Consider the following 26,310-nt stretch of genomic DNA (forward strand, 5'->3'; position numbering starts at 1 on the left):
ACTACATACGAATTGGAAGAAGTGCAAGCCGTTAGGATTGTTGAGTCATGTACCTTCTAGATATGGTATGAGTCCAGTATTATTATAACATGTCACAACTTGCTTCACCAACGGGATATTTGCCCGCTCATATACAGCCCATAACGAACACATTTTTAACGTTAAAAAATTAAATGTTTTTGGCAAATTGACAAATAAACAACCCATATAAACCTTGATATTTTTGCGGCCATGTTTGATATCATTTTTGACAGTAGCTAACCGGATTGGTATGCTGTGAATCCGCGGGTGTTATCTGTTTGCATCTGCATTTAACTATCGTTTTTTTATTCTAAACTCTAATTTTACTAATTAATAAGTAGTAGAATACTGTTTTCATTATTTTTTCCTAAAAAGTGTCATGATAACTAGGAAAACTAAACGGCCGAATTTCTGCACGGTTGATTTTCGTAATGGTGCAACCTGGCCAGCACACAAACCATCTGAAAACGGTAAACAAGAGCTGAAAAAAAGTAATGCAAATCACAAAACGCGGATCGTCAGACCGAAGCAGTGCGGGTCGAGCATACGGTGGTTTGTTACTGCTATTTTTGTTCATATAATTCCGTCTCCGTTCCCTTCTCGTTACATTTGATACAGTGTGGCTATTGCGGTCATTGTTGTTTGTATCGCAATGAAAAGTGTATGCGATTAATGTGCATGCAAACAGTTGGTAGCAAAAGCTTGAACATCATCGATGCTGGTTTCAGCCGCGCTACAGCTGTCTGGAGGATGTCTTGAGCAATAATTTCTATAGATCGATAGCAGCAAAAGAGGACAGTTTCGTTGGTTCGTACTTGCTTTGTTTTTGCTTTGTTCTCTTCAGCCGAACTGAAACGCATGAAAAGTGTACACAGTACAGTGGAATGTGAAACTAAACTCCCGTGCACAGTTTAGCCAATTTGTTTAGCCATCAATTCGATCCGGACAAGTGACGAGAAGTTAGAAAGAAGCGTGATGTAAGATGCTGCGACGCTCGTGAAATATGGCGTAGCAAGTTTCTAGCATGAAAAAGGTTGCCTCCTACTCCCTGCTTTGCAGCTGATGTGTTTCAGTGCGATCGTGTGTGGCCTTCACTCAATGTGAGCAGTGTTTTAATTGTGGTTTCCCCGTTTTCCAGGTTGGGCGAAGAAGTATCGCGTAATCGCGAATGGTGGTTATGAGTAAACATCTTTCCCCAAAGCAGCAGCAGCGGCAGCTTTTGTGATGTGAAGTAAATGGAAGAGAGTGAAATATAGCGCTTTAACCAGTGAAGTGATTTCAGTCCAACAAAAAAGACGGACGGCATCGTATGGGCGAAAGCGTTCCGCTCAAATATGTGGTCTGATCAATTTGACAGTAGTAGGCGTTTGTAACGATGGTGTGTAACGCACGTCATTAATATAGTGAAGAGCATCCATATATTCTTCTTGCATATTCAAGAGGAAGTAAAAATAGTGATTATTTGTTATACATCGAATGTAATGTGCAAAGTTGCGAAGCAAAGCCAAACAAAACCGATCAAATATGGCAATTTAATGATCAATTATCTAAATCATTGTTGAAGCAAAAGTCAAATCCAACGAAACACAGCAACTTTCCGCATCGAAGCTCTCCGCGCGAAGGTTTAGTTGGATGGTGAAACAAACGCAAACACGATAGGAAGATTGAAAATTCACAACACACACACACACACACACACACACACACAGCTGCCGATCACCATCCAGCAAGCAGTCGAACGTTGAAGGATAACTCCTTCAAGGTACGTACCACCAACAAACTGTTACCATTTTGCCATCCTTCTTTTGCTGGTTTGTTTATTTTTTTAGCTTCTACGTATTCATCCGTCCGCATCTTCTACGGTGCCGGTTGCCTGCAAGCTTGTATTTCTTTCGCGGATCCTTTTTCGCTTCGACCGTCGTGCAGATTGTGTGCTGCTGGCCATATTTTACCTGGTACCTGGTTTTGCACCTGTCTGTAGACCGGTCTGAAGGAGTGTTTTTTTTATGAAGAACATCTCTCTCAAGATGCTGTGGGTTAAAAGAACATGTAGCGTTATGATTTTTTCGCATTAACGTTGTTGATTTTAGTGAATGTACGATTGCCTAGCCTAATGTTCAGGCGCAAGGACATTGGTATCGGTTAGCAAGTAGAATCGTTTGCGATCGGCGTCGGTTCCGTAGAGGGGAAGGATAACGCACGTGCCGGCACTTGCGATTTAAAGCCACTGTTTGATTGCACTGTGGTACAGAGGGTTGTTAGTTCCATCACATTCAATTAAGACCCCAGCGTCAAGGTTTGAGCAACACAAACACATACGTGCCATTGTGATTATTATTTGATTTATGCAACATCAATCTTATTAACTGCAAAACAAATCAAAGTGCATTTTTCTGTTGCGCGATTTTCTATAAAGCTGTATGGAAAGCAAATGTTTCACATCAGAAAAGCGTATACATGTGAAAATTATTTTTAAAAAAATTAATGCCATAACCTTATTAAGGTTGGCATCAATTCAACAGATTGACTAATTAATAATGTTTTTGTATATTATTTATTTTTCTATAACATAAACTATTCGGAATTATTTACCTTGTCGTACGATCACTACAGTTCCAACACATAAAAAATATCGCTTACAGTAAAACAGATAATAAATTTTATTACGCCCAAAGTAGTACACAGCCTGAATGGTCTTGAATGCCAGACTTAAGATTGCAACGATGAATGAATCCACAATGAATGGAAACCGACGTCGAAGATTAACTACAGTGTGTGTCGGCATGTCCGTATCCCGAATGGGGCCGGTGTCATTGGTCCGCGAAGGACATGCTACCATGAGCAAACGCTTTCCTTGACCGATATTTTGCTCGGGTCATCTTAGCATATAGTTTTTTGTGTGTTCTACTCCTAGACAAGAACACAAGCAACAACGGTGGCGCGGCGCATTGAGTTCTTGAAAACGACTTTTTCAGCCAGTCTTTTTTTTTTCTTCTCTTACATGGATTGCTCTGGACAAAAGGATGTGTAAACTAGTCATTGGATGAACATTAACTGCAAGGGACTGTTTTGAGCTGATGATAAGCAATAAGTGATATCCTTTCGTGGAGCATGTATATCTTCAGGAAACCCTTTTTTACGTATAATTTTTCCGTAGAGACGTGGAAATGTACAGCTTACAAATAAACAAAAAGGAAGTAAAAGAAAAGGTTTATAAATCGCATGGATGTACGATTCCAAGTGGGCCCTTCGACCGCGTGCCGCTGTGGTTCGTGTTCACTCAACAAGTTCTGCTTGCCTTCCGTTCACCTTTATGTTTTCCGCTCCCCCCCGGGGGGGATGGTTGTGTTTTAACTTATTTAGTTGTTTATCGTTTTACTTTGCACTGTCTCTCTTGGAAGGTAGAGAAAAACCGAACCATCCGCCCGTCAAGTGTGGATGAAAATCGTACACGTGCTGTTTATACAAAAGAGGGTTTCTTTTTTGCACTTGTTGCCATATGCAAACCTGTGCGTTGGAATGAATTTAAAAAAAAGATGGCTCTTTTACACTTTGTTCCCAGGCAACTGCCTGGGCCCTTTGACTTGTTTCTGGAAGTGTTTCCACCACATTTGGGTCATGTGGGAGCAGTACAATTTGCCTTCGAATGGATATTACTTTCTTCCGGCCTGTCGGTTACTTATGTACGACCTTCTGTGAAGCGATGTTGTACGGAATGTGTTTAATTTATTATTAAAAGGCTACCTTTTCCCATTTACCATCTTCGGCCATCGAATAGTTACTGACAGGGGGAGTCTGCGTTGAAATAATAATATTCAAATAAAGGGTGAAGCGATGATTCCAATGTGTCTATTTGTAATACGAGCAATGAGGTCGCTCTATTCGAAGAGAGAACTGTCGTTCACATGGCCCAGCGATGGTTTTATGCTGACACCCTTTTTGGACTTGAATGATCGAAGCTGAAGCTTCACAGATGGTGATAGAAATTTAAGTACAACGGAAGACCTAAAAGCGCTTCACAGCCCGTGATATGACACACTATATCAGTCCGATGTGGATGCAAAATGAGAGTCAAATTACGTGTTTTGCTGTACGGCTTTACGGGAAAAGAAGCTGGACACAATTATTCCCCGCCCAGACCGGAAGTGTTGTCGAATGTCTCCTATCATCTAACATCCCGGCAAGGTGAAGGAGCGGAAGTTAAAGAATTGTTGTTGATGCAACAAACAAAAACAGAAATGGAAAACAATGCAAAACAGAATGAATCCCCACACCGGTTTGCTGTTGCCAAGAAGACACCGGATTACGACAGTTGTGGCGATTGGACGTGCTTTTGAGCACTTTGACTGAACCTTATCGGAGCAGTTTTGTGTGGATGATAAGCCTTCAACGGAAGGGGGTATAATAAAAGGAAAGCTTTTAAGGGATAAAGTGTACTTCTTACGGCTTACATTTCTATTGCTGTTTTGTTTACAGTAGCAAGTAGAGGGCTTTTGGGGGGGCTGCTAGAGGTTAAATGAAATGATTATTTGAGGGATTGGATAGTTTGTATGGGATTATTACAACTATAAGGCGTCTTTAATTCAATTCTTTCATTATGCTATTGAAAATAACATAATTTCAGTTAGAAATTTATGAACCTAATGCTACAGCATTGTGTCGCGACTAGTAAAAGCACGATTTACTAAATAAAAATAATGTTTCACAATTAAATTTAAATGAATTTCAAAAAGTAAAATGCAATATATCGTGATAAATCATTGTTATGTAAATCGTCATGCCCTTTTAGTCCTTTGCTTTCGGTTACATATAGCAGAATAAAGCATTTAACTTATCTGTAGTTACTTTTAAAATTAAATGCACCTATATCATTTCATTGACTTTAGAAATAAAACGAAATATGCAACGAGCTTATTACAATTGTCACCTCTGTAGCTCAATTTTTTGTTTATAAATTTGAAATATCTATTGTATTTTACTAATTATAGAAATAAAACGAAATTTGTAGCGGCCTTATTACAATTGCATCCTCTGTAAATCTGTGTAGTGATATTTTTTGTGTTTTTTGTATTATGGGATGTAAAGAGTCCACTTTCGAAGGTTGAAGTATATGAAATACGCGACCATTGGTATGGAAACACCCAATACGTTAGCGAGTCATCCAAAATTGATACGGAATCGCGTGCCATTGATATGGAATGTCAGATTCGTACGATTTGTTGGTGTGTGCATATGATCCTTTGTTCACCCAGTTTGTTTGTTCAGCTCCATTTTGATGATAATCATTTTTGATTAATAATAATTTGTAGTCGCTATTATAGAAAACATTTGTTAAAAATTTCGGTAAAAAAGTATTTTATATCTCAACTCACATAAGTAAACAGCCCGTTAATTTGACATTCCGTATCAATGGCACGTGATCCAATAACAATTGTTTGCCATTCGCTAATGTATTGGGTGTTTTCATATTTGAATTTGAATGTGGGCAATCAATGAAATAAATCTCACACAAGAAGTAATTTAATATGACGCCATACTTCTCTAGCACCACACAAGATCGTTATGCTCTTGCTTATCTTATGAAGGAATATCAGCTCTTTGACTATGGGTTAAAGACAGCAGTTTGTGTGTCTTAATCATGACACAAAAATTCACACGATTTAAAAAAGTTTGATCTACTCTTAGTATAGTTCCACACCTTATGGTGCTGCTGCAACAAGCCACGAAACAATGACGACAATTGCAATAGAAATCAAACCAAAACAACAACGAACCGTTTTTTTTTTTGTTTCAGTGAGGATCACATACCATTGCTCTTACAATGTTTTTTTTTCCACCCCATCCGGCAAAGTCTTTTACAACCATTCACCGCAATGTTTAATTCCATTTTCACTTGTAGTGCATCTCGTTCGTGAACCTCTGGTTTGGTCTGGTTTTTCTTAACGCATCGCAAAACACACACAGACACACACACACACACGCGGACAATGTACACATTTTTGTACGATCGAAACATTAGACCCATTTGCTTTGCGGTATTGATGAGTGGCGCCGTGTTCGATCATGTAGCAAAAGCTGCTGGAGTGTTTCACCCTGGTTAATTATGAATCTCTTCAGCGGCAATTATCAATCATTAGAAAGCTTGTTTTGTAGTAATTGATTATAGAAACACTTAAATAGGGGAAAACATTCAGCTATATTGTAGATCTAGCCTGATGTTAAAATTCGCATTTTGGGTGCCTAAATAAATAAACGAAACAAAAAAAAACTTCACTTCGGTCATTTCAAATGTCATATGATGCCTATTAATGTATCGAACTAGTTATTTTTCATACAAAACACTAATTATTTTTCATTAAAACATTTGTAGTGAGCTCTCGTAGTAAGCATGAGAGTAAGCGCAAATGAAAAATTTAAGAAATGGATGCTGAACTCTCACTTGCAAAAAAGATTTGTAAAAGACGTTATTACTCCGTAGTTTAATGGAAATAATGAAAAACGAATACCAGAAATACTCGATAACCAGAGCAGAACTGTGGTCATCTTCTATTAATGGCCTTATTTCGATGACCACCACTGTATGTTTCACAACTTTTGTTAAATAAACATTCTGTAGCAATTGTATTAATTTTTTTTTCGAATGTTGTCATGTATCTTCGATCCATTAAATTATTAAATTAGAATAAATTATTATCAAAAAATATTCTAAAATAGGTACCTGTTAAATGTGAACTATTGTTTATCAGCTGATCAAACTTTTCGTAACGATTAAACGGTTGCTTTTTTACCTTAACTAAACTATGACATTGTGTGTAAATTAATTGAATGAAATCAACTGTGAAGCATTAAATTAAATAAACATGTTCAAATTAATGTATTATATAACGATTGTAAGTTAATATAACTGATAGTTCTGTTGTGGTCTAGTTTAATAATCTTTTTATACTAGCTTTAACTAACTTTTATTATTAAATTTATTGTTTTGTTATTTTTTTCACTGATTCACATTTTTCCTTTTCTGTTATTAAACTGTTCATTCTGCTCTATTATATTATTCTGTTCTTTAATCGCTTTATGTAGTTCTGGGTATTTTTGTTTAAGACTTATTTAAAAACAAACCTTTTCTCCTTTTCTTATTATATTTTTGTTTTTTTTTATCAAAGCATTCTGTTTTACTATTTCTTTCTGTATACCTTCTCATCAATTTGACCATTCTTTTCTTTCGTTCACAGTTCAGCTATTTAAAGCAAACAAAATTTCCATTTTCCCACCTTCATTTATCGCAACCGATATGGAAAAAGCAACCGTTTTTCTTCACGCTTCCAGATTGTTTTCCTTTCGATTGGCTCACTAGCTGGATGTATCTTTATCGACCGTAGACATTCCCCCCGGGCCGAATGTTAGTAAACCATTTCTTCCGTTCCGTTTTTCCGACACGGACGGGAGTTTACCGGCAATAATTTTCGCTCCCAAAATGGCATTTTATGTGGTGCAGATGATAGAAATTTATGGCGCGTCTGTCTGCTGGTGGCGTTGGGGATGAGAATTTTGGTTTTATTTTTTTTATTCCATTTCTTCGGAATGTACGTTTTTGGGTTTGCTTTTATTTGATGTTTTCAAACGATGGTATAACCGTCCGGTCGTGTGTTTGGATGTAATATAGTTTGTTGTTATTGTTAGTACGTCTTGCGCCACATTCTCAATCCCGGATGCGTGCCTGGGGAAGATTGGGAACGAATTAACGATAGTGGAAAAGTGTGCTTCTAAAAGGGAAACCCAAATTTTCTCTCCAATTCGAATGTCGATTTATCCATCTTTCAAAGCATCAAACCTTGCGAAGGCATCATACGGAATAATGGGGCGGGAAATTTAGTTCACACTTGAACTAGAAATAGATCAGAGTCGGAAATGTGACACCTACCGGGGAAGGAGGATCTTTATGTCATTTGCTGCTGTTGCAGCTTTTATTGCATCATTGTGTGCAGCTGTGCATACACTGTCAGTCAGTTAGTGTTTGATACCCATGCCATCACACGTTAATTCTTCTCTTTTACCCTCATCGCTATGGTTGGTAGTGATAGTGAGCGAATGTTACCTTTCCTTCTTATTGTTAAAGATTCCACGCATGTGTGCACGCGGCGCCACGATCCTGCCGTGCCGGACACGAATCCGATAGTGGATGATAAATAAACATATCGTTCGGGTTCACAAATCCACGGCAGCTCGCATTCGCTTCCGTTGCGTGACGCCATCTTGCTGTGGCGATCGAAAAATTCGATCAGTGTTCCCTTGCGTGAGGTTTCGATGGCGCAAAACAAAAGGGCACGAACGTTGGAGCGGACGAGGAGCTAGTGATTGCATTGCAATGTGCAATTTTTTTTCGCATCTTTATGATCACTCGTTTGTTTGGCCGTCTGCCACATACTGTAGCTACTTGACGCATCGTGTAGGTAAGGTGCATGGTCTGGTGCATCTGTCACATGATGGATCTGTTGCAGATCGGCGTACGGAAAAGGCGCAGTGATCAGCTACCGTAGCTACGCATTTTATATGCCACACGAACGGTATGAAACTCACACACATGCAGTAAAGAAGCAAAAGTACGACACGATCACCTGCCGATTACGCCAACGGTCATCATGATCATCACCGTCCTTGTGTAGCGAGAACGATGCTTCGATCTCCGCTGTATTGCGACTTTTGTGTCGCGCGTTTAAAGGTGTTACGAGAATTGGATGCTATTTTCATACGGTTGTGTCCAGGGGTTCTAATATTCTGACTTTAATTGATTTTCCTTTTTTGCTAAGATGTTTAATGAATAAACTACTTGGGAACCTTGGTTACCATTGGTTGTGAATTAACTTTAGCGATTTTGTAAAGCCATTACGTACAAGCAATAAATAAATTAATTATCGAAACTCATTCATTATCACGAGTCAATGCTTCTTACCTTTAAGTACCACTTGATCTGTTTCATAGTATTTTTCCATTCATTACTAATAAATAAACTGCGTAAAAGCGTTATCTTTCAAGTGGTAGCTTATGGATATCACAATCAATTGCTACTGATAACATGGCGAATAAAAAATAGCTTTAATCTTGTATTAAATTAACTATAAACACTTTCGAAACTCTATGCAGCACATTACAAGTTGTACAATAATTATCAGGGGCTTACAAGCTGGCAAGTTGTTGCTTTTTTGTATGTTGTTATCTGTTATTTGTAAAGCGGCATAACAAAATGTTATAGAAATGTTTGATTATAACTCGAGTACATACTAAAACGGAAAATAATGGAAAAATTATAAGTAACGTACACGTTTGAATTCGCCGAAAGCTTTATCTGCCTCTGGACTAAAGTTAGCATATATTATTTGTGTTGTCGTTTACGTATAACATTTGCCGAACTGATATGGCAAATAGGGCTTTCAAGAGCGGGTGCTGAATGATGAGGATGACTTGTAAAATATTGAGGTCAACCCTACTACGCACACAACAATATTATATGAACTGTGGAAGCTTTGAAAACATGAGCTCACTACTGTGCCTTAGGGATGGGTAATCCGGAGTAGAATCGTGGATCCACTCCGACTCCGCGTATGAAAAAATGATTCCGACTCCGACGAGTCCGGTCGAGTCCGGTCGAGTCCGGTCGGGTCCGAATGGATCCGATCGATTCCGGATGGGTCCGATCGAGCCGGACTAGCCATGGGTGAATTGCTCAGGACACGATCCTATCCCACTTCCTTCTTCCGGAGTTCTACCGACTTCTGTCGGCGTTATTCTGACTCCGACTCCAGATGGCGGCAGAGTCGGACCGATCCGACTTCGGCAAAATGTATAATTTACCGATCACTACTGTGGAAGCTCTGGAAAAATGAGCTCACTACTGTGCATAATTGTTGGGGTGGTCACGTCATAACAATGACACCGAACGACCCAGTCAGAGACGGTAAGTTTGATCTATTCTCCAGGTGGAGAGCGTACTAGACGAGGCTTAGACTGAAATGTTTTGGCTGTGCTGATAGATCAAACGAACAATGTTACAAAGTTTTACGCGATCAAACATTATTGGTGCAACAAACTTCTTCTTCAGGATGTTCTTGTTGGATTAGAGCGTTTTTTAAAATTCTTGCTTCTATTAATAGGGTTGAGTTGGGTGCCAATATCTTTATAATGTAACTAATGTAACTAATGTTTCAAACAAGAACGAGAAATGCACGTTTCTTTTAAAGGATTGAGTGCCGTGCAATTCGATTAGTGTTGTGAACTGAACGCGTACGGCAGTTCTTCCACACGTCGTCCGTCAGGTGGTGTTGATCATTCAGTTTTTTGACACATTTGAAGTATTAATGGGTAAATCTTCAATTTTGCCGGAATCGGAGTAATCCCACTCCGAGACATTCCGGATTACTTCCGAAGTAATTACTTCGGAGTAAACTTCGGAGTTACTCCGGAGATACATCCGGATTAATCCGGAGCAATTACTTCGGATTATACTCCGGTTTTCATACGTCGGAGTCGGAGTGGATTCTTGAAATGGAGTTCCCACCACTACTGTGAACCGACTGCAACTGAACATGCTAATGTGTTGGTACGTGTATTACTGACAGTTTTAGTACGAGTAAAGAGCATTCGTATGTGTAGTCGGCAAACTGAATCATCCTCACATTGAACTGTCGCCATACGGTTGGCGTGCGGAAGAATCGTCATTCATAATTCTATTGTGCGGATCTCGTTCACTGAGTATAAAGATTGGAACGAATCGAACGGCTCTGATTCAATACGCGCATGCCTAGTTTCTGTATCAAAATTGCCGATCCCTGATCAATTGATGATCGATCGACGGGTTGCCACTGCCAACGAGTGTTCTAAAAGAGCCGTTAATGAACGTCACATTCTAACGTTTACTAGTGTTCAGTAAGTGTAAATGGAAGAGGATGTAATTATGCAAATGAGTTATTGTCGTCGTTCAACTATGTTATCGCTTTTCCTTGTGACGCTTCGTAATGGCTGTACAAAACTATGCTGTGAACACTGCACAGAACTGAGCGACGATCTATAACCTATTTTATAGTTGTCGTTTTGGAGATGATTCACAGATGTTTTTTTCCCACCATGGTAACATAATGAATTGTCCCCAACTTCCCAGCAGATAATCTTACTGCTAAATTCCATTTAATTTTTACAACAATTTTGCTCCAACGCATTTAGCACCAGTCAGGGTTGGGCGGATGATTGCCGCTAGTAGCAGCAAAAGGAAAAGTGATGCTTCAAACACCATTGGGATCCACCGTTCAATTACCTCCAATTAGTGTACGAGCGGCCACCTCCCGTTCATTGTTTTCATACCTTTCTTTCGTGTTGTTTGCTGCTGAAAGATGATGGGCGGCCGGAGAAGGGTGGCATCCCTCTCGTTGTGTTGTGTGATGTTTACGCTCAATTAGCTCTCGATCGCGAGCGATCTGGCGATGGGTTTGAGCACAAGTGCATGAGCGGCTTCCATGAGATTCGCATCTTATCGTGTATCTTACCCATGGTAAATGAACATAATCGCTTCTTTACAAATCGAAGGTGAGTTGGGTGAAGTTCAGTTCACTCACTAGTTACTACATTACTTTCCCTTTTTTACTTTCATTCGTACTGATAGGAATGATTCATACATTTTTTGTTTTCATATTTTTAAAATGCAATCCTTTGCTTACTATTTTTTACTCTAAAGCAGTTTAACTTTCATACCTTCGTGAATTTTTTTTTACGTTTGTTCTTGTGTTCCTTCTTTACAAGTAATTGCCTCTAAGTAAGCTTGTTCACACACTTTTCTACTTTTTTCCCGTGTGAAAAGCAACACTTCTACGATCGTTTTTTTTTCATTTGTTTCGAACGGTGCGGAAAGTAACGCATTAGCATTAGCTGAGAATGAAATTGGTGCAAATAGTGCTCAGTTAGTTCAGCGATGGACATAAATTGTTTTAATTTGTTTTGTACTTCCCCTTTTCAACTTTATATTTTGCAAATATATTGTGTAATCTTATATATTTATATTTATTTATTTTTCTAATGAATTACTGCCTGTAGAGCAACTCAACTCAACAATTTTACTATTGTTTTAGGTAGGATTATGCTATCGTTCTATTTCATAATTTTTTAATCACCTCTTACTAATGCTGTAATAAAAATCACTAAATTTCACAGCGGACGAGGATGATTCTCACCAAAAACCAAATTTAACGCATGTTTCTTCTTGTTGCGAGTGTGTCGTAGTCAACCGCTCGGTTTATTGCCGATTGAATTCGAACTTTTTCTGATGATGACCATGGCTTGCGTGGTTCACAAATCGATTGATTTTACACCCCATGACGCAATATGCCATGATATTGCTGTGGTCATTTTTTTCTTCAAAGCCGATCGTTCCCATTGCCTTTTTGTATGAATGAAATTCCGACAGAAAGATGTAATCGTTCGTTGCGTTTCCATCGATATGTATCCGTCCCAAAATTGCATCCGATTTAATGATTTAATATTGGCAGATCGTTTTTTTTCTTCATTAATTTTTGTAAAACTGGTGAAAGTGGCAATCTCGCACACAGAAGCGGAATCATTGCAAAATTGCGCCACATTGAACGTTTTGGAAAGTTGGAAAGATTTATTATGAATAAAGCCATCACGAGGGTCGGTACGGTTTTTGTTGCAGTTTGATATCAAGTAGGAGGAAAAAAATTAAAGGAAGGAAAATGTATGCAAGCTTTTTTCCGACTAAGGCGCTGCTCTGGGATTTGTCGTATACGACGAACGACAACGACAAGTTTTATGGGTGCTCTAGGATTTGTCGTCACACAAACTGTCAAACAGTGAAGGGACGTCAAACCGTAATAATAAGAAGAAAAACATCAAATCATCAAACATACAAAACCAACAATAAAGCGTCCTCAAATCTGAGTTCCATTGCCTAAACTTGTTAGACTGGCCGCTTTAATTAAAATTCAGTTAAAAATGATGCACATTGGACAACTTGCGTCCATTTAATTTCTGCTGCAAAAATTTGTTCTGTTTTGACAACCAAGATGCATGTTTTGAAAGATGTGCCTACGACAAGTTTGACGAGGTTTATAGAAAAAACAAATTGATTTGTATAACGACAGATGTATGATCATGTTTTACAGGATTTGACAGAGCACCTTCATACAGCTCCATACGTTTGTATTTGTCGTTCGTCGTATACGACAAATCCCAGAGCAGCGCCTAAGGCAGCGCGCTGTCACTTCTCGAACAAGACAAACCAGACAAAACCACTAGAACAAACCCAAGCAATCGTATGGAGGTGCTCTGTCAACCTGCATAGAACAAACCAGACAAACACAACATAGAACAAAACAGTTTGATTTTGTCTTGCATATCTGTGTCACACCTTTAAACTCTCTATACCTTGTCAAATTTCACCGAAGCGGCTTGCCCAATCTGACGTTTTGTATGAGTTTCGGCAAAAATTGCGACCTATTTTTCGTATACCGAAACGTTTTCCGCTATTTGTTCCGACAATCAGTCAGTCTCGTCCAAACAGCAGGAGGACTGCAGGATTTTTGCTGTCATCGTGCGGATGTCTAGCAAAAAGCTCAATTTCAAAATTAAAGCAAAAAAGCTTGTCACAGCCGTTGCCACATTATTTTTTTTATGTGTGGCGGTCGATAGTCTTTTTTTTCTCTTGCTTGCTCCTGCTAATTCTAGTATTTGTTCGATTCCCGAGTTCTGTTCTACGCTGGTGTGTCTTGCATCGCGTTCGTTCGTTCGTTCTGCCTATGGCTGGTCGGTTTGTTTCGTTTTGACTAGTGGTATAGGATTTAGACCGTACTATTATTTCATGGTTAGGGTATCCTCGCGCGATGTGCGCAAGGGTAAGTATGATAGTCATATACTGGAGTGATATTGCCAGCTCGCCCATGTGTGTTTTCTGTAAAGATAGTAATGGTAGGAAATATCGGGAATCGATCCCAGACTTACATTTGGAGGCAATTTACCGTGGTGTTTCAAGCGTCCGCGAACCGATGGTACCAACAATTTGGCGCCAAAAGGATTGATACGGACCAGGTTTTGTTCTACGTGCAGTGCCTCGAACGAAGTTCCGATCGATGACGTCATAAACCATCAGTTGTTCTGTTATGGTTCTATTGCTGGTGCAATAATGATTTTTAGGTTGGTGTTTTTGTACGAGTGTTTTTATTTTTCAACATAGAATGGTGATCCTCGCACACGGACCGTTTTTACGTAGCTTTATTTTGAGGATTTTACAATGATATTTGTTGAATTATGTACGGGTTTGTTGTTAAAATAAACATTCCTTTTTTCGTAGGCTTTCGTGACATCTAATATGCAAAGCCATACCAGAACATTATCAATCGTACATATTCTTGGCTCTTGCTTGATACCGAATAGGATCATTACAGATGTCGCGAAATACGTTCATGTACAGTGCACTGTTAAATGTTTCATTGCGTTTCAATTTCTACATGCGCCTTTTATTTAAAGTGTCTGAGCATCTTTCGCACGGCATCGATTGCGCTGGTAAGAAGAGAACGCTAGAGAATGTTCCAGGTGTTCCATGTTACGTTTAGCTGTGTTGTGATATGTTTTGCACTAAATATTAGTTTTCCAGGAAGTGTCGCTACGGTCGCATCCTACAGAAACAGTTTGGCCACGGGCTTAGCTGGTGCAATGCAATGCAATGCAATGAGCAATTGAATGAAAGGATCGATGGCAAATGAAATGTTGTGATCAGCAACTCTGGCCGGCAAAGACAAGCATTAGAAGAATGCTTCGCGGAACACCGGCCACGCAATCGATTTGGATTAAGAGAAATGCAAATAGAATTATTAGACATATTAAACTGATACAGCTATTTATCTTTCACAACACACAGAAAGCTGTAACGTGTTCCAAAATATGTTATAAAACATAAACAGAGCTACATTAACATAACATAGCTGTGTGTTATTATTCCAATTCACAATCAATTCCAATGTTGTTTTATTTTTATTTTTCAGTCTATTATGACTATTATTCCACAACCGTGTGAAGCTGTGGTACGTTCTTCAGAACGCCTTGTCACAAATAGTTTGCGCATTATTTCATCGGTTGATCATTTGACGATGGGTCTGAACGACAAGCCATGCATACATTCCTTAAGATAAAAATATCGTTTGAATCATTGAGATCACCATCCATACATTCCTTAAGATAAAAATATCGTTTGAATCATTGAGATCACCATCCATATGCTTCCATGCATATGATACGACGTATACACATGATACAAATGTTGGGATAATTCTGCAGTGTGAGCATATAACGAACTAGTACTTTGGGGGCTCTTTATTTCACGGTCGTATAATCAAATCGGATGCCTTTGTGCATTCGCCTCTCATAATATGAACTAATAATTATGTTAATAATAATGATAAAAATTAGGAAAGCAAACGTACAGCGATTCTGTATACGATCCCGCGAACAACTCGGGTAGCTTCGATTTGTTGTAAACCAATGCATTTGTTGGTGTTGTTGGTGTTTGGAGCAGTCTGACAACCGCGCGGATTGTACACTTTTGTATCGACGGTAGAACGAGCGTGAGTACGAGCAAGAGGGCATAACGCAAGAGAAGCGAACGGCATGAGAAAACTCATCAGACACGACTCGAGCTTTCTGACCGACTCTCGCTCAGTGTAAGTGCGAGCAGGCACGGGATACTGTTTAGAGGGAGACATTCCGGCATTTGCTTTTGACAAGTCGAAACTTTTTGCTTGGGTTGTGTGCTGGATTGCTTTGTTAATAGTTATTGTGGAACAGAGATTTTCAGATTTTTAGCATACATAAACCCACCGAAATTGGAACTAAACGAACTTAGCAACAGTACTAGGCATTGAAATTTTCGATGGAGTGACAGTTCTACACGACAATTGGCAGAGCACCTTTCAAACAGTGTCGTGTTTGTCTGGTTTGTTTGGCTGTTCACAGCGCGCTGCCTAAGTGTATATGTGTTTTTAAACATGTTTTGCAGTTGTGAAACTTGTTTTGCAATGTTTAGTTCCTTTTTTTTTAGATGAGCTATTATGGGACGGCCGTTTTGGAATCGATTGATCGAATTAAAACTCGATTTTGTCTTGTGCAAAACTTTGTAACAAGCTGCTGAAGCGTTTGATGAATAAACTTCTTTAACACAGTTGAGATTCGCTTACCTGTATCTTATTCTTTTGATTGTATCAATTTAGTTGATTTGATGTATAGTAATTGTTATTTGTCGTTTACATTTTGTTTTTTTTTTTTCATTCTACAGAACACCGATGTTGAAATAGTCTTTTCAGTGAAACGCTTATTACGTTCAAAAATGAGCTCAATATCTCTGTAAATCAGGATCAGGACTACTAAAAAAATTTCGGTGAAAAAGCTAAAGCAATCTTGGGAAAAAACACACGGAAAAAATGGAAATACATTCTGTCAGAATTGAAAGACTTCTCCAAATCAAAGTATAATAAAAGAAAATGGCTTTTGTATTGTCATTTTCAAATGACGCATAACCTTCTGCTTCTCTTGATCACAAGATCATCACTAGATCTGCACTTAGAATTGCAAATTGCAATCACTCGAATCAAACATACGTTCGGAATGCATTCCCCGTCCCCAATTCCGCAAGCTTTAGAAGCTGCGAAACTTATCAAGAACCACACTCGTGATTACAACACTCCACAAACTCACAAGGCCCATTTTGGTTTCAAGGTTTCGTGTTCCGATCGTCAAAGTTGCCATTTCCTCTTCTACAGTCTCTGTACAGGAAGTATGTCTCTACCTCTGCACTACCCATGCCACAACGCTCGCCTGTTCTCTGGTCTGTTCCACGGTCGTGTAGAGCTAGGGCGCTTTGGGTGCAGACATGAATGACGGAGGTTACGCTGATAATCGTAACCACTGGAATCGTCTAAAACCCTACCCCAGATTGTGAATGTTGACGTCCAAAAACACAAAAAAATGATGAAATAACCTCCCTCCATTGTCGGCTTTTGCGGCGCGATGCATGCAACCAACGGTGACCGTTCTGTTGGCACCAAGTGTCGCAGATTCAAATTCGTGCCAAAGAAGAAAAGATTGTTTTCTGTTCTTCAAACCGGGACAGCGTCTCTTTCCAAGTACAATGTCGTTGATAACTGGTGCGATTAAGGCGAAGAAGTTGTAATTAGTGGTACAGTGTTTATTATTGTTGTACGGCCGCCTGACTACGAGGTTAATATACGTAATAATCAGCCTATTATTTAGGTTGGAAAGAACGTTTTTAAATTTGCTTTCGATGCTGGTGATATGCTCTCATACTGATGTTCGTGTAGATGAGATTTGATCAGAACCATAGTGCATTGACTTGTTGAGTGTCATTGGGGGTGTATTTTAATGCGAAAAAATTCCATGGAGAATTACAACAAGTGATAAAGCAATATTGCATGCGGTGGGTTTCATTTTGATGATAAATATAGAGATGTTCCTCTGAAGAAGCTAATACTTGTGGTGGGAGCAATTTAAAAATATACGTTATGAGTATCTTCCATCTCAACTATATGTAGCAAAGTAAACTGAATTATGGACGTAAGTTTACCGGAACAAACCGGAAAATCCAATAAAAAGCTATCTGAAGACATAGCTTAAGATCATTGAAAACTTCCAAGGAATTTAAATCGCTTCAATATTATTCATTCAGCTGTTACTAATATGTACATTTTTGCTTTCCTTCCACAGTTATTAAAATGTCCGATCCAGATACGGTCTGGCTTGAGGAGCTTCTGAAGGATGTTCAGCTGGAGCAGTTTCTACCAAGGATACGGGACGAGCTGCAAGTGACCCGGTTAGCCCATTTCGACTACGTACACGTCGATGATCTGGAAAAAATCGGACTCGGTAAGCCGGGTATCAGGCGTCTGCTGGAAGCGGTTAAAAAGCGCAAAGCACAACAGTGGCGCCGTAACATTCTTTCGAAGCTGATCGGTGGCGGTAAACAGCAGCCACCGAAAAAATCCACTGCAGGCACGGGACAGAATGAAGAACCGTCCGCATTGGCCCTTACCTGCCTGATCCACGAAAAGGACGTTACACTTTCGGTGAAGCTGGGCGACGGTTCGTTCGGTGTGGTACGACGCGGTGAATGGCATGCACCCGGCAACCATCTAGTGCCGGTTGCCGTCAAGGTGCTGAAAGCGGACACACTTGCACAGCCCGGTGTGATAGAGGATTTCTTCAAAGAGGTACAAGCGATGCATGCCATGAATCATCCGAACCTGATCCGACTGCACGGTGTCGTACTGTCGCAGCCGATGATGATGGTGACGGAGTTGGCGGTAAACGGTTCGCTGCTGGATCTGCTCCGCAAACAGTGCAAACACACACCACTGCCGATGATCTGGAGCTGGTCGGTACAGATTGCAACTGGCATGGCGTACCTTGAAAGCAAACGGTTCCTGCACCGCGATCTTGCCTGCCGTAACGTGTTGCTTGCCGCCGGGAATAAGATTAAGATCGGTGACTTTGGTTTGATGCGTGCACTGCCCCAGCAGGAAGATTGCTACGTGATGACCGAGCACAAGAAGGTACCGTTTCCTTGGTGTGCACCGGAGTCGCTCCGGTATCGCCAGTTCAGCCACGCATCGGACACGTGGATGTTTGCGGTTACGCTGTGGGAGATGTTTACGTTCGGGGAGGACCCATGGGTGGGATTGAACGGGTCACAGATCTTGCGCAAAATTGACCGGGAAGGAGAACGGTTGCATCATCCAGATGCGTGTCCACCGGATGTTTACCAGCTTATGTTACAATGTTGGGACAAAACACCCTCCGAGCGACCTACCTTTGCAGCGATCAAGTAAGATGAGCTGAGAAATTCTACAATCGTGCGTTGGAATTAGTCTAATACTGATCATTCGTTTATTTTACTTTCAGGGAGTTTCTCACAGGCGTTCCACCTCCGATCTATCGTGCGGTAACGAATTATACCGCAGAAAATCGTCTAGCTGTGCAACAAGGTGACACGATAGTAATAGTCGATGATCGACTGGAGTTGCAGTTTATAAAAGGGCAAAATCAACGGACGTTCGATATTGGCACAATTCCGAGGTAAAATAAAATTAGCTAAAGGTTAGGCTTGTGAGCTATTTATAGCGTGTTTTCTGTATATTCATTGTAGGGGAGTTGTCGTCGATGCGCGAAAGTCTTCTTCCAGCTCTTCTGGTGGTTCTAGTTCAACGATAAGCCGTCCACTACATGATTCATTTCGGCACACGGGGCATGGTTCTCCATTCGGTGCATCCTGGGGTAATCCCGCTAGTCTGGAGATGGAAGGAGAAGTGAAACTTCGAAGTATGCTATAAAAAAGCTCATTGTTGGTAATTGTTTTAACCATTGATTTTCTTATATTGTAGATAAATCGAAAGATCTGGTTAGTGTGGATCGGCGAGGAAAATGTATATCGGAGCAATATGTAAAGGAACGGAAAAGTAACGCCTCCAAACAGTTTTCCTACAATAAGCTGGTAAACGAGAATCACTCGAAGCATCAACAACACCTAGTGAAAGATGCTAAAAACCGTCCACTTCGTCCACCGCAACCACAGGCATCTACAGCCACGGAAGGCATTCTGATTGATCTTTCGTCGCCGAATGATGAAGCGACGTTTGGTGGTGGTGGTGCTGCTTCCGGCACAGTTTCGGCAGCCAGCTCTTTCCGACAAGTAACCAGCATTCTGGATGAACCGATTGACATCCCAACGGAGGGTGAGGATCATTTTGGGCAGCAGCACCACTCACAGCAGCATGAACAGCAGCTTCAAGTGGCTGCCGTTGTGAATTATCGATCCGTTTCACCCGTTCCGTCCATAGCGGCGAAGCTCGAACCACCACCTTATCAAATGCCACCGAAGTACAGTAACACGTACGGAATCGTGCATGACAGTACGTTGAATCTCAGCATTGCTACGGAACCGGATCCTTTTGCTCCACAGCAGCAGCAACAGCAGCTGCAGCAGAAACAAGAACCGCTAGTCACATCCGACTACGAGAGTGGTCCGTCTAGCTCGATCAGTGCACGAGATTTAATGGCAAGCATCAAGCGACAGCAAACGATTGATCAATCCGTACCGCCTCCTTCTATGGGAGTTTATGGAAACTTACGTGGTTCCGTATCGAACATCAACTCGAACTATGGTCGCGTTGGTACAGATTTAGATGGGCTTACGGCCGATATGCTTTCGTCGTTTAACAACGGTGCAAGTGGAAGCGGTCTTAGTTCCCCTGGCAGTAGGGACGTGTACAACGATTCGCTTGAAGTGAACGTCAGTAGCAGTAGTGGTGCAAACGTTGATAATGGAATAATGTCCCCATATGGGGGATCAACTACCCAACTAAACGTTATGCCCAAAAAGCTCGGTAAATCTTTCTTAGCACAATTAGAGAAGGATATCTACAAGCAGGAACCAACGGCAGGGAATAGCATGAACAGCTCAGTCGCGTATGCAGCCCGCAACAGTGCGAAAGATATCTCACTATCAAAGTACGACACAACGGCAAATCTGGCGATGAGTCAAATTTACGCCAATCAAGCCAACTCCATTGCCCTGGCGGCATCCCTCCAGCAACAGCTCACACTTTCGCCAAAGAAACAGAACATCATGCATCAGCATCAATCTTCCTCCGATACTAACTCGCTAGTGCAGCAGCTGTGGGCCGAACGGAACAATGTGGCCACGGTACCGGTGGGAACGGAAACGGTACAGCAACAATCACACATTTCTCCGCAAAAGACGCACAATTTTGTTGCTCTCTCGAATGGCGCCACACCGCTACAGTACGGTTCGATGGCAAGTCTTTCCGGTCCGAATATCTACAGTTCCGTTTACAACGGTAGCATTGCATCGGATGTATATCAGACGGTCGGTGGTGATCTGTACGATGTAGTGGCACCGACGCCCGCCTCTCTATATGAGCGTGTTCCGACACAGCAGGTCTACAACAACGTTTCGAATCAGGTGTCTATGGCACCCGCCATCTACGACGAAGTATCCAACGAACTTAGCGATTTGCGACCCATTCGTCCGGCCCCATCGGCACCACTCTCTGCGCAACAAATCCAGCGACGATTGGATCGTTTGGCACAGCAAGATCAACAGGTGGCCAACTTAATGCAGGAGCTTGGCGATGAAGCAAATGAAGAGGAGGCCCGAAATTCACTAACGGCTGTGCACTGGGATCACACGTTGGCGGTGCGGCACTTTAAAATTGAGCGACTTTGTCGGTAAGTAAGGCGCTTGTGGTAAAATGAACCAAACACTTTAAAATCTAACGGGTATTTCTTGTGTTTCAGACTTGGGCTTGCCAATCGTACGCGTTGCGAGGAGGCACTTCAAAAAACTGGCTGGAGCATTCAGCTGGCTGCCTCAATCCTACTAGAAACCTAACCGGGCTAATACAATGGGTTCAATTACAGTGCTTTTTAGCAGTTTTGCTTAAGGGCTGGACATTGCTAGCAAACAATTTCACTATTGCATTGCTAATTGCGTCCTTTCGTGAGAGGATTTTACAAAAAAAAAAACAAAAGTCAATTTAATTTTTATTCTCTCGAATACTGCATGATATATACAGTGAATTATAGCGAAATCTCTTGGAGACATGCGAATGCGTAAATGCGTCTCTGGCTATGTAACAAGTATTAATATATGAATGTTTTCAATCCACGACAGGCATAGGCGGTCGTTATTGTTTCGCCACCGCGCTTCTGTAAATATTATATGTTAGATATATTTAAGAAACATTTAAGATTTTGTTAGCAAATTAACTTGTGAAACATATCTCACTACGTTTACGAAGCAAATGAGTACTGTAACTCTACGATAATATATGAAGATGGGCAAAGATACAGGAATGCTAAAGAAGGTGCTCGTTCAGAGCAGCCAATGTTAAGGTGCAAGCAATGTTGGTCCTTTAGTATAGTGTAGCATTCATTTATTTAGTTCCATCAGCTGTTACAACATTTCCTTTAGCTGTGCAGTCCTTGAATTTCATAGGCAATCGATGTAAATCTCTATGTAAATCTCGTCTCTACTGAGCTATATGTGCCTAAGTTTAACCTTTTCCTTGCAGGAACCTTAAAAAGTAGCCTATCCATAATTGGCTAATAATGCAAATATACTTATATTTTGAATAAATCGTTATCAACAAAATATACAAAAAGTGTTTTAGTTTTTCTACGTTTGTTTTGGATTTGTGATTTGTATTGACGACCTGCAGGACCTGTGTTCAATTGGTGAAGAGGATGAATGGCTATCCCATTCCCTAGAACAAGGTGGATTAAGTAAGTATTTAGGTAATTGTTTTCGCCCATCGGAAAATGGAATTGGAAACTGTTTATTATCTGATTTGTATAAACGAATTTTAAAATATTTTTTCAGTATCCAGTTTTGTTCACCCACAAGGTTACTGCATGACAGCAACGATCCCGAAAAGGCCTTTTCAATTGCGATACAAAATTCACAGTTTTTTTTTAATAAAGTATTTTTTTTTCTTTGTTGTATTTTTTACAATTATCTGGTTGGCGCGAAATTTTGATAACGATGTATTTTGTTTATTAATATAGGTATTAAAAACTCCAAAGCCCATAATGGACTCGACTGTAATTTTTTTTCTATACATCTTACATTTTCGAGCACTTCATTTGTCAAAAGTGCTCGATTCGACAAATCTGAACCACGCACAGCTGCTCGATGGATTCTCTTTCAATTAAATCCCTGTGGCATTCACTACGTAAGTTTTTGTTGCTCCTCAATTTTGGTTAAAAATTCGGTGATTTTCCCGTAATACCGAGTCATAAATTAATGGTGGACGAGTAGTTAATCGACCGGAAGTGTTAATTTAATGAATAATGCATCTTACATTAGAAAAATGCGCTCTTCTTTCTTGTTTTTGTGTATCCACGTGCCAGATCGCGGCTGCTGGCAGGCGCGATGCTTACATGTTGTTTTCCAACAGTTAACAAGAGCATGGCCAATTCGTATAGAGTTAGGTAGCGTTTAACTGGCTGTTAATATTTATCCTAGCGTAACATTGACCATATTCGATTGTTGTAGAAGATACAATTGCTGTTCGTCTGTAGTCCCGGTTAACACGTATTCAACATAACCTCACTTACTTACCACCCGCGAATGTTCTCTCCATTGCAGGTTAACCGTTGCTCTTAATTAACGGAACGATGTCGGGAAATCTAGATATTCTGTCCCTGAAGGAGGACGATGTCACCAAGATGTTGGCCGCGACAACCCACATCGGAAGCACCTCGGTGAACTTCCAGATGGAGCAATACGTGTACAAGCGTCGCTCGGATGGTGTGCACATCATCAATCTGGGCCGCACGTACGAGAAGTTGCTGCTGGCCGCTCGCTGCATTGCCAGCATCGAGTACCCGGGAGAGGTAGGCATAAGTGGACTTCTCAAATTATTCCGGTATCTGGTCTTTCATAGCCGAGGTTAAATCTGTCATGATGTCTTGGCCAAGTATGACCAGTAGATCATAAGTAATTGAAAACCCTTACCACTACTGATGTTGGACAACACAATGATGTCAGCATCGGTGCACGTTAAGGGGCACATTTTAATTTTTTGTTAATTCTTAAATAATCAAACCAATTATTCTTCCATCGCTACTGTCCGTAGGTTTATGCCATCTCCTCTCGTCCGTATGGTCAGCGTGCCGTGCTGAAGTACGCTCACTACACCGAGGCAACCCCGATTGCCGGACGCTTCACGCCCGGTGCATTCACTAACCAGGTCCAGAGCGCATTCCGTGAGCCGCGTCTACTGATCGTCACCGATCCGCTGACCGATCATCAGCCCGTGATGGAGGCATCCTACGTCAACATTCCGGTCATTGCGTTCTGCAACACCGATTCGCCGGTCAAGTTCGTCGATATTGCCATCCCGTGCAACACCAAGTCGACGCATTCGATCGGTCTGATGTGGTGGCTGCTGGCCCGTGAGGTGCTGCGTCTGCGTGGCAAGATTACCCACGACCGTTGGGAAATCATGCCCGATCTGTTCTTCTTCCGCGATCCGGAAGAGGCTGAGAAGGAGCAGGCTGCCATTGAGGCTGCCGCACCGGTCGTCAAGGATCTTCCGGATGAGACTGTCGTGGCTGAGGAACCTGCCACCTGGGGCGAAGATGTCACCCAGTCCACTCTCGTCATGCCACAGGCAATGAAACCATTGACTGCTGGAGGCGCTAACGATGACTGGAACGAGGATGATACCGCACCGGCTGCTCCTGGTGCCGCGTCATGGGGTGGCGCCGGATTCTAAGCTGCGATGAAGAGCGACCGCAATCGAGAAGATAATTCCGGCCATCGGAAATGATACCCTTGTCATGATGGAATGGCTTTTGTCTGCTCGATGATGTAGGTTGTCCAATAGGAAGAGTGAAATAAACGGCGAAGTCGTTACGGCTTCACACTTCCTGTGAAAACATGAAAAGCATTTTAGCAAGATCATTTTCTTAATGGTTCTCGATGTCCGAAAATTCTTAACGTTAAGCAGTCTCAAGAAAGAATGTAGACGCCTAGTTTCTTTCCGTTTGTCATTTTTTTTTAGAAAGCTTCTAAAAAGCATATAAGTGATTAATGTATTTGTGTGATAAGGAAATTAAAGCTACTTCCAGTTGTTTGATTCTCAAGCGTGCATTGTGCCGGAGCTGGATCATTGCAAAGGTGTCATAGACGTACACAGGATACTACCGATGGCTTTTATTGCTACAATCGGCAGCAAACCGTTTCATCGCTTTAAGCGTCATAATTCAAAATAGTTTGCAAAAAGTAAAACAGCACTGCTTACGCACGGTGTTCGCTGATGCGTAACTGAATAGCGATTGGTTTATTACAAACACACACAAAAAAAAAACAGAAATGAACCAGACTGCTGCCCCATATGTTTCCGTGAGGGGAGAACATTTGATGGCGAGTGGTTCAGTTTTTGGACAACGAAGTTTGTCCCGCTTGTTTGGTTCGCATTAGAATGCAAACGTAGCAGACTGTTCTCGTGGTGTCACGGTTTGCCTGGCAACGGTTCTCGGTAGCTTGTGGCTCATTAGGTTCGAAACATTTCGACAACAACGATGGTGTGCCGCAACGGTCCCACTCTGTGGTGTGTTTGAAAGTGTTTGAAAAAGTGCTGCCTGAAAGATGCCGATCGCGGTGAAAAGAAGTTACACGGCTAGACTGAATCGGACGTTGCCAGCCTTTTGCCCAATGCGGCCGAGAAGACGAGTGTTCACAGTGGCCACAACCGAGCAAGGTGATAGAAATGCGCGAAATTATGTGATTTTGTAAAATTTTCTTCTGGTGCTTTTGTATTGTGTTGTGTTTAGGGTTTCTTGTTGGGTCTCACGGAGTGTTTAATAATGTGTTTCCTTTCTTAAATATGCAGGCGTGAAAAAAGGTTTCGTAGTGGAGGCTGAAGCAACACCGAACTATACTTGTGACAACTATCTGCAGCGATTAGTGAAATCTTTGGCACAGATGTGGAAAAAAAGGCTAAAGCAGAAGCTGTATTAGCACGAGCGAGGTGCATCTCAGGTATGTTTGACCTTGTTTGCTATGATGGGCAATCATTGGAGGTGTTTCAGGATAAATATCTCGCATAAGACAGGTGTATACATAAATGCTGCATTGATCATTGTCATTTTAGTTAATTAATTTAATACTGAGTCAGCAGAAAAAAATACCCTGAAGAATAATTTAAGTTTTAAAAAATGTATTTTCTTGAGTCTTCCAAAAACGATGTAAAATAAGCCGTATAGCTCACCCCGAACAGCCAGAAATAAAAAGAAACCAAATCTGCCAACGATATGCGATCGCGATTGTGACAAAATCTGTACAAAGAACCTGATCTTGCTGCTGATCTTGGCGTCATTAATCATGGAACAATTCGTAGGATTTCTTCTACCACAATCGCAAACGATATCTCAATTTCTTAAGACAAAACATTCTAAAATTGCAACAGTATCAGAAATGTCTCTTTAGATGCATGTTTCGATTTGTTATTCAACTTCCGTTGCTGGATGTTTCAAATGTTTTCTTTCTCTCTTAGCTTTACGACCTCTAAGCTTATGCCGGCCATTTCTGGCAGTGGCAGATAAAGCTTCTCGGAGGCCCTATGCGGAATGGTAGTTGGAGCCCGAAAATTAAACATGGTCGCTCTGTCGATAAACTTAAATCAGGGAGGTTTATTTTGC

At 41.0% G+C, this 26,310-nt stretch overlaps 3 protein-coding genes across 10 annotated transcripts in view; all 3 read left to right on the top strand.

The window, feature by feature from the left end:
- The first annotated feature begins 121 nt into the window (after positions 1–121).
- On the top strand, positions 122–22,262 carry LOC125770317 (activated Cdc42 kinase Ack). 7 transcript variants are annotated; one of them, XM_049439738.1, is made up of 7 exons: positions 122–491; positions 1,160–1,783; positions 17,791–18,907; positions 18,985–19,158; positions 19,229–19,401; positions 19,464–21,330; positions 21,400–22,262. In XM_049439738.1, exons 3-7 carry the CDS (start codon positions 17,799–17,801, stop codon positions 21,491–21,493), a joined length of 3,417 nt encoding a protein of 1,138 aa, XP_049295695.1. In that variant the 5' UTR covers positions 122–491; positions 1,160–1,783; positions 17,791–17,798; the 3' UTR covers positions 21,494–22,262. The 7 variants fall into 7 exon arrangements, with proteins under 7 accessions (XP_049295695.1, XP_049295696.1, XP_049295701.1 ...); XM_049439739.1 differs by having other exon boundaries at positions 465–573; XM_049439744.1 differs by lacking the exon at positions 122–491 and adding an exon at positions 526–570.
- A 503-nt stretch (positions 22,263–22,765) lies between these two features.
- On the top strand, positions 22,766–24,554 carry LOC125767991 (40S ribosomal protein SA). The gene is made up of 3 exons (XM_049435063.1): positions 22,766–22,835; positions 23,252–23,499; positions 23,742–24,554. The coding sequence occupies exons 2-3, from the start codon at positions 23,281–23,283 to the stop codon at positions 24,381–24,383; spliced, it is 861 nt and encodes a 286-aa protein (XP_049291020.1). The 5' UTR covers positions 22,766–22,835; positions 23,252–23,280; the 3' UTR covers positions 24,384–24,554.
- Positions 24,555–25,050: 496 nt separating this feature from the next.
- Positions 25,051–26,310, top strand: part of LOC125767980 (histone-lysine N-methyltransferase SETD1B-like) — a 31,178-nt gene continuing 29,918 nt past the window's right edge. The window contains exons 1-2 of one of the 2 annotated variants that reach the window (XM_049435046.1): positions 25,051–25,370; positions 25,503–25,651. The gene's annotated coding sequence lies outside the window, so the exon portion shown is untranslated. Of the gene's footprint in view, positions 25,371–25,461; positions 25,652–26,310 lie in introns of those variants that run through there. The other variant, XM_049435047.1, reaches the window with a different exon arrangement.

The sequence above is a fragment of the Anopheles funestus genome, chromosome 3RL (assembly GCF_943734845.2).
Source record: "Anopheles funestus chromosome 3RL, idAnoFuneDA-416_04, whole genome shotgun sequence".
NCBI lineage: Eukaryota > Metazoa > Arthropoda > Insecta > Diptera > Culicidae > Anopheles > Anopheles funestus.